At 40.5% G+C, this 8719-nt stretch overlaps 1 protein-coding gene across 1 annotated transcript in view; it reads left to right on the plus strand.

Annotated features, from left to right (window-relative positions):
* The window catches only part of LOC101851510 (myosin-IIIb), a gene marked incomplete at its 3' end in the record, with an annotated part of 129101 nt that overhangs the window by 35139 nt on the left and 85243 nt on the right, over positions 1-8719 (plus strand). The window contains 1 exon segment of the mRNA XM_035970685.1: positions 7350-7641. Coding sequence (XP_035826578.1) covers positions 7503-7641 — 139 coding nt within the window.

Genomic DNA, 8719 nt, shown 5'->3' on the forward strand with positions numbered 1-8719 from the left:
CCCACCCCGCAAAAAACAAGCAACCAGAACAAACCCTTTTGTAGACTTACGTTTTACTTAATTATAATTCTCTCTATATTTTCGAGTCAATACTGAGGTCACCTCGCACGTTAGTGGCGAACAGAATTTTTCATATCTATAGATCTATATATTGGCCTATGTAATTTGACCTTTCCAAGATATTGTGACAGAATGTACATCAATCCAAGTTACCCAAACGGTCGGTTAAAAATGCAGTTCACCCGTTCTTCCACATTGTTTTGCCTATTTCTTCATTTAGATCAGGTGTCAAAGACGATTCTTGGCGAAGCTGTTCGACTTTTCTAAGGCCAGAAAGGAACTTTTAACAGGAGAGAACAAAATGTTATATTCTTTTAAAAATTGTATTTACATAATAATGTGATTCTTTTTGTGTTTTTTTCAACACGTTTAGAATTTGGATGTGGGTGGTTGGCGGGTGCTCTGATATGGTTTACTTCTTCTTTCCTATCAAACGTCTATCGCTTTATCTCCCCTCCTTCTTTTTTGTGTTTGTTGCTCTCTTGTAACTCCTCTAATCTTCGGCACTTATATGACCATATTATGTTGCAAGTGCCAGTTACTAAAACTAAAATTAAGAATTTGGATTTAGACCAAATGTTTCTCAAGCACATGCAACCGATAGCAGTTTAAAAAACTGAACCCCAAAAAGGGCTGAGTAAATCTGAACAGCTAGCCGAAGGTTTACTTTGTTAGTTTTATTCTAATGTTTTACTCCTTACCATTGTGCTGATTTCTGCTATCAAAGGCCCTCTGGGGGCTCTCGTGGCCTAGAGGTTAAGGTGGTCGCCTCTCATTCAAAGGTCCCGGGTTTGAATCCGGGTAGCAACCGGAAAATTTTCTTCTCTAAAATTTTTACCTTTCATCTACTTTCTTGCTCTCTAGCAATGTCCTGTCGTCTGCTTTCGTCTCCACTTTCTGCCCCCACCCCCTCACCTCCTTTGCCCCCTAATCTGGGCTTCTGACTTTTTCTGCAGCCTTTCTACTGCTACTCCTTGGTTCCTTCTTACTGCTGTCTTTCAGTCACACTCCTGATTTTCTGGTGGGAAAGATCTTCACCTAGCCTTCCCAGACAAGGGCGAAAAATGTCGGAGGTTCCGCGTGCAAGTTGCGCATGTTAAAAATCCCTTGGTGGTCTAAAATCGATAAAAGTAGGCTTCAGCCGCCACCTAGGCAAAATTTAAAAACTCCTACAAACTGAAAAAATTTAATGTATCCCGCGCGCTCGTATGACCTTATGCAGTTGCGAGCGCCGTAAAACACTTTAAAAAATAAAAAAAGAAGGCTTTCTGTCAAACACAATACTTTTGACATTGGGCTAATTTTGAAGTCAGATCGGGTTTCTATAGAAGCAAAACAAGGAAATCAGGAATCTTATAAATGCGTGCTGTTTTATCGTGGCTTGATAAGTTTAGAAAATATGTTTCGGCTCAGACCTAATACAAAACTGTTGCACTACACTTGCCCTTTCAGACAGTTTTCCTTTTCTTTGTGTTCCCAATGCTTTTGTCTCATGGACCTGAGCAGAAACCATAAGTCCTCTTAACCTTTACTTCTTCTGATTATTAACTTGAGCTGGAGAAACATCTTCCTCTTGGTCACTGTAGGATTTGACGGACGAGCTGCATCCTCCTGCTATATATCTCAGTGGTAGTCAACTGCTGGTTCTCCAGCCTGGAAGACAATTGATCCTTACGTATTTGACCCGTTTTTCCTACTTCGCTGGACGCCTAACCTTGAGACGCCTAACCTTCAGACAGCTGTATTCCAATTTCGAAATTTGCTCTCTATTTTATCTTTTTTTTCTTCAACCGACAAGAGTATTTCCTTATTTGGTAGCTATTGATTTTGAATGTTGCCCGGATGGCGGCCGAAGCCTACTCTTATCGATTTTAGGACCACCAACGAATCTTTAACGCATGCAACTTGCTCAGGGGACCTCCAAGATTTTTTTGCCCTTTTCTGAGAAGATTAGTTATTCGATCTTACTTACCCTAAGATCAGGGGTGTGGCTGAAAGATGGCGTTAAGAAGGAACCCGGGTAGCAATGGAAAGAGTCAGGAGTAAAGGAGAGAAAAGCATAGAAGGGGTGGGGTAGGAATGGAAGAGTGGGGAGAAAAATAGGACTGGACAGGACTTTTGGGAACATAAAAAAATGACGGAGGGAAAAATGAGCAGAAAATGTTTTATTTCCTGTCCCGATTCGATCTAGGAATGTTGACTGCTATGCGAACACTGCACGTCTTGGACCACGAGAGCCGCATAGACAGAGTTTTAAGTTTTATACCTAAGAAAAGCTGCATCATATTTTTAGCTTTTGAGTCTTTGTTGACCCTTTAATAAAGGCTTGCCAGTGCCCCAAACTATTTTCTCCAACAACGATTTCTTCCTCTCGTCCCTACCACCCCATACTGCAGCGAAGAACAACAACAATGTAATATGTAATATATAAAACCTCCACCTTTTTCACATGGCATCGCGCCGAGCGCAAACGCTTGAATTCTACTGTGTTAACAACGACAATGTTAACAAACAAAAACAGCAACAACAATAACAACAGCAACAGCAACATCCCTATGGCAAAATGTTGCGAGGGTAGTTGCCAGGGGGCCACTATTAATTCCTACTTCTTAACTCACACTCGGTGTTTTTGTTTTGTTTTGGTTTTTTAATAACTGTTTTTGTTTTTGCGAGTTTTACGGCACCTGCAATACAAATAAGTCATACGAATTATTGTCGAATTGAAGGATAGGTTTTACTGGTGAATAACATACAGAGAGATGTGGAAGGATAAATAAAGACGATGTTATATAATTTGAATTATGTTTGGTAGAAAAGAAGAAGAAAATCACAACAGGGCTCCTGCCAATCAAACTCGGTTTTTTCCATAACGAGTTGCTTGCAGTCCTAAAGTTCATGGCGAAATATTAGAATATACGGCTTAATGCATTTTAAAGAGAAAATACATTATATATAATACATGAACAGATTTTTCAGAAAACTATTAGCAACGCTTCACCGCGCATTGAATGAGTAAAATTAAACTTAACTTCTTCATTCGGAGCTTACTTGACCCTTCTTTGCACATCGGGGCTCTTTGCTTGAAGTAGGACATTTTGTAGGTCATCATGAGTGGAAGAACTTTTTTTTTTGTTTGCTTTTTTTAGAGAAGGACGTCTTAAATTATACTTTTAACTATTGTTTGCATTTGACGGAAAGCACCTTAAATCGTGAACAGATACGTCTAGCTTCCGCTGTAAGAATAATATACAGCAGAGTCCACTTATACAGAACACGGTTAATCCGAACACAGAGGTAAACCGAAAGAAAGTACCGTACCCGATTTTTTTCTTCTATTCAAGCAACCTCTCTAAACCGACAATCATGGTTAAACCGAAGAAAATCCCGTAATCTCACTGATTTATGTTTAAGCGGACTTCACCGCTATAGTTAGAATCGTTTGTGAATCGCCTTGCTATTGGTGCGGATAAATCTCTTTGAAGTGCTGCGGGATAACTGGGAGGGAGCATCGGGAGAATATCGATCACAAACGTTAGAAATAATTTCATGATTGAAGAAGACGCCTCACAGGCCTGAGAGAGGTGACGGAATCGATTACACGCCAGTTTCCGAAGTTGTTCGCTGCCTGACGGGTGTCGATGGGAGATTGAACTCGCTCCCCCCCTCTCCCCCCTCTTTCTCTTTCTCTCTCTCTCTCTCTCTCTCTCTCTCTCTCTCTCTCTCTGTATATGTGTGTGCACACACACAAATACTCCGACTCACACATACACATGTACTCGCATATACACACACGCGCACACACACACGCACACGTTCACGCACATATACACACACATACAACCACATATGTGTGTATAATAGTATACATGCTGATTATACATATATATATATATATATATATATATATATATATTTATGATGCTTATCTGCTCATCATTAAATTTTATACATATTATATGTGTCATGTTTTATGATGATGATAATAATAATAATAATAATAATAATAATAATAATAATAATAATAATAATAATGATAGAAACAATACTACTACTACTACTACTACTACTACTACTACTACTACTACTACTACTACTACTACTACTACTACTACAACTACTACTACTACTACTACTACTACTACTACTACTACTACTACTACTACTACTACTACTACTACTACTACTACTACTACTAAAAAATATTAATAATAACTAAAATAATAATGATAATAAATGTGTACATTTAATGCACAGTGTTCTATGAGATCGTATGGCATATGTATGATGCTTGTTAACTTTTTTTTTATTGAAAAGAAAGAACAAAAAACCCCGCAGATAAGTGGCAAATGAGGAAGATGATTGATGTGCGTAGGTTTGTAAGTGAACCAAATCACGATATTGTTATTTCTGTTATTGTTATGGAGAGTATGTTCATGCTAACTGGCGGTAAAAATAGCTATAGCGTGAAGCGCTATTATTAGTCAGTTGGTCATAATGATGGCATACTATGCTACTATAGAACAATGTGTGTGATTCCGGTTCGAATCCCTGACTTATTTCTAGAGCTGAAGAAAATTTTAGCCCCTTAAAACTTTCTTCAATGGACGTTGGCCATAATGGCTGGATTTGTACCAGAAGAGCACCTGTGGTGCAGATGTAAGGCTTAACATTATATCGGAATCTGGTTGTGATGGTAAGACTTATTGCCCTGCTCAGAGATTAGAGAGGGTCCGGGGTCAATTCCCGAGTGAGAAAGCTTATGTAATTCTGTGTCTCTATCTTTCTACTGAGATGATCAACTCCATTCTGCCCAGATTGACCTGGCCTGACAGTGTTGAAGCAGCCCACCTCCAAAATTAGCTACTCCTTTTTCGTCGTAGGCGTAAACCGTTTGGTCATTTCACGATCAATCGATGATAGTTACAATTTTAAAAAATAGGTGTGATATGGGTTTTTAAAAACTAAGCCGACGAAATTTAGCTGTTTTTTAAAGTTACCTTCACATTCCACTCAGTATTTCCTGTTCATTGGGCGAATTTTTTAACCATTCGGGGAACCAACGCTGTTTTACTCCGAGAAGTGTAGCGTCGATAGAAAGCTCGTTAGTGTCTGTGATGGCTGGGCGTTATGAATACATCAATCTATATTCTGTCACAGCATCAGTCATAGTGCATTCGGCTATCTCTAGATGTAAGCTGCGCTCCCTAAAATACAACCACCAAAAAAAACCCACACACACAAAAAACACGCAAAAAAACCCAATGAGATAAGGGAAAACAATGCACTGACATACGCAGCAGCTTCAAAATAGATACCTGGCCCCGTCTCCAGACACGAGGCGGGGAACAGGCGCGATGTTTTGACCTGTTCTGGATTCCGATGTTGATAGTTGGAAGGATACTTATTCTGTCAGTAAGATTACTCATCTTACAATCCCCCGTCAAGATGAAATAGAAGGTCTTACATATCAATACGAAGAAACTTCATTTCGTCACTTTCCACTTTCTATTTTCCTAATGATTGATTTGTATCGTAAGATATTACTTCAGACTTTGCCTTGGTGGTGCACTTACGTATATTACGGGCATCACATTCACACTCACCTGTAGCTACATGTTCATGTTTCCTTTTTCTGAAAGCTTTACTCACACTACCCAAAAACGGTTTTGATCCTCCTAGGTTTGAGATACACTGCCTCTGAAAAAGTACATGGATATTATTTTTGTTAGTTCATTGTAGTAGCCTTATGTCTGCAAGATATTCTGTTCTACCCTGCAGGCCACAATTGGACAGAATTCAATAAACAAATTGCACCGTTGTTGACACACCCATGGGCGGGTAGATCTGTAACGATTAGCAAAAATGCTGCTTTAAGAAGATGGAGACGTTATTTAAGTGTCTATTACTGCCTGTAGGAGTATCTGATTTGATCTTGGAAAGACTGAAAACGTGATGTACCTGCGTCATCAATAAGTACACAATGTTCATGTCATCCCTGGGTCTGACTGGCTCAGTATAAAAGCGCTTTTGTGTCGATGGGAAAGATTTCCATGTAGTTTATTTATTAGACGTTAGAACAACGGGGTTTTCCAGCACGTTGGCACTGTGACGGCTATGTTTTGCAGAAAGGTAACCTTACTTGTATTTTGATTTGCACTTCTTAACTTTAAAAAAATGGTTATTGTAAAAATTAAAAACTCCGTTCAACACTGAAATGTTGCTACAAAGGCCAGCGCCCTAATTTAACGTCTATCTGAAGTAGGGCGAAGACAAATTGGGGCCTGTTGACGTAGTCTGCATGATGCCAACTGAGCTTATGGAGCGCCCTTTTCTTGGTTTTATTTTTTGAAATGATGTGTTGGAAGTAGATAGGTATTCGTAACAAGGGTGATGACTTTTAAAGTTTTAAGTTAAAAAAGAATTACTTAAGAACTACTTCATTTTCACTACTTCATAACAAACGTGTTAATGCTTTTGAGCCTGAACTTTTTTTTTCAAGAAATCTCCCCCCTCCCCCCCGCCCCAGAGCACCATTGATATGTGTATTTTCTTTATGCAGTGTTTGGCATGCCTCCATTTCTAACTACCATCGTTGTGACGTGGGTACTCTAGTCGTTAGGTTTCTGGACTCGTAATCAGGAGAATGTGGATGCGAGGACTCGAGGCTTAGCTCAATCCGACGTTTTGTCCTTGGAAAAGGCACTTAACACGAGTTTCCCATTTAACTCTTTCCTATTAGAGATTGAGGGTAAATTCGGAGGTCCGGCTTCTATATAACCTTGCTGTGTTGCGAGAGACGTGAATCCAATGTCAACCCCTCGGGGCAGTACCGCGAACTAAAGTGTCTTTAGGCTATTCCCAAAAGGGGGGACATTTCTCGTTCATGCACAGTAGAATTGTAAATGGGCTGATTCATCATGTCACGCTCATAACTGTGCCTGATCTATAACAGGGAACTGCTGCTTTTTCTTTTCTAATCCTTACTATTGTCATATTCCTCTACTCTTTTCTTCTCCAGGTTCCACGCTGTCTTCCCTTTGATCTTTTACCCAGTGAATTCCAATCGAACATTTTCTTTGTAATGCAGCTGCCTGACTTCCTGAGAGTATGTCCAATCCATTGCCACTGCCTTCTTCCTATCTCATCTCTGACTGGGATCTGTCTTTTTTCCTTAACACTTCCTCGTTGGTGACCCTGTCATTCCACCTGATCCTCAGTAACTTTCTTTGACTCTTTTTCAAGAAAACCTGAATCCAATATCGTTTTGCACATTTCTTTATTTCCGTCAGGTTCTGGAGAGAGTCCCGATTTCGCCACCCCCTCCTTCCATCTAAGTCGGCGTCCAGCGTCTAAGCCAACTCCACACAAGTGACCTTTGATCCCTCCACCCCTCGTGCCCCATCAGGCGCGCGCATGCGCGTGCTCCCTTGTCGGCGACCAGAATGTTCAAACTGTACTCATACACCAGCGATGTGCTTGACTTTAGCAAGCTGGAGGACCCCAGCGAGACGTGGGCACTGGGCGAGACCATCGGCGAGGGCACGTATGGGGCGGTCTACATGGGCACACACAAAGCCACTGGTGAGCAGACCTCCGCCTGTTGTCTACAATATTTTATCTACAGTGCCTCCTCTCTATGACGAAACAATGTCGTTATAGAGAGCTGTAGTTATAGAGAGGCAACCAAAAGTTACTAATGATATATAAGGAAAAAAATCTGGATATGGGCACCACGTCGCTATACAGAGGATGTCGTTCTATCGAATTTCGTTATATATAGGGTGCACTGTATAATATTTTGTCTATAAAGATTTATCTTCAATACCTTATCATTGAACCATAGAATGTATGATCCCTTTTTGTACCACAGGATGTGCCGGAAACCCAATATGTCGAGATTTGTTATAAATTAAACATATTTAATACGAAAATTCTGCACGATTTCAACTACCCCTATTCCTTATTTTGATGACTGATACAATATCGCTTGTAAAAGATCAATTAATTTGATCTCCATCGAAAAACCAATATCCTTTGTTCCCTTAAATTAAAACACCAATAAAAAGTAAAACTCTACTGCTTCTGATGTGTCGCAAAGAGAGATAAAGTAGGTAATTCTTACCTTCATCCATTCAAATTTTCCAACAACAACAATGACAACAGGGACGTGTTCATAAAACAACAACAACAAAACAACATCATCAACAACAACAACAACAGCCGTGACAAGAAAATACATACTCATTTAAATTACCACTGCTTAAAAAAAAAAGAAACAAGCTACTGCACTCTGCTGTTTCACCCCTTCTCCCTCCCCTGTCCCTCCCCTGTCCCTCCCCTGTTCCTCCCCTCTCCCCTCCCTCCCCTCTCTCTCTCTCTCTCTCTCTCTCTCTCTCTCTCTCTCTCTCTCTCCCTCCCCACCCCGACCCTCTCAATCTCCCTCTCCCTTACCCCCTCTCCCTCCCTCTGACTCTCTAGCAACTTAATGTTTAATGTTTAATTAATTCGTCTTCATCATTGCCTTTCTCATCCTGCACCAGGATATAGGCCACGGACAAACACTTTCCAATCTTACTTCCCCTCTCTGTCCCCCCTCTCCTCCCCCTTACTCTTTATCTACCCCACACCACCCCGACTGTTTCCATCTCCCTCTCCCTCC

The sequence above is a fragment of the Aplysia californica genome, unplaced genomic scaffold (genome assembly GCF_000002075.1).
Source record: "Aplysia californica isolate F4 #8 unplaced genomic scaffold, AplCal3.0 scaffold00306, whole genome shotgun sequence".
Classification (NCBI taxonomy): domain Eukaryota; kingdom Metazoa; phylum Mollusca; class Gastropoda; order Aplysiida; family Aplysiidae; genus Aplysia; species Aplysia californica.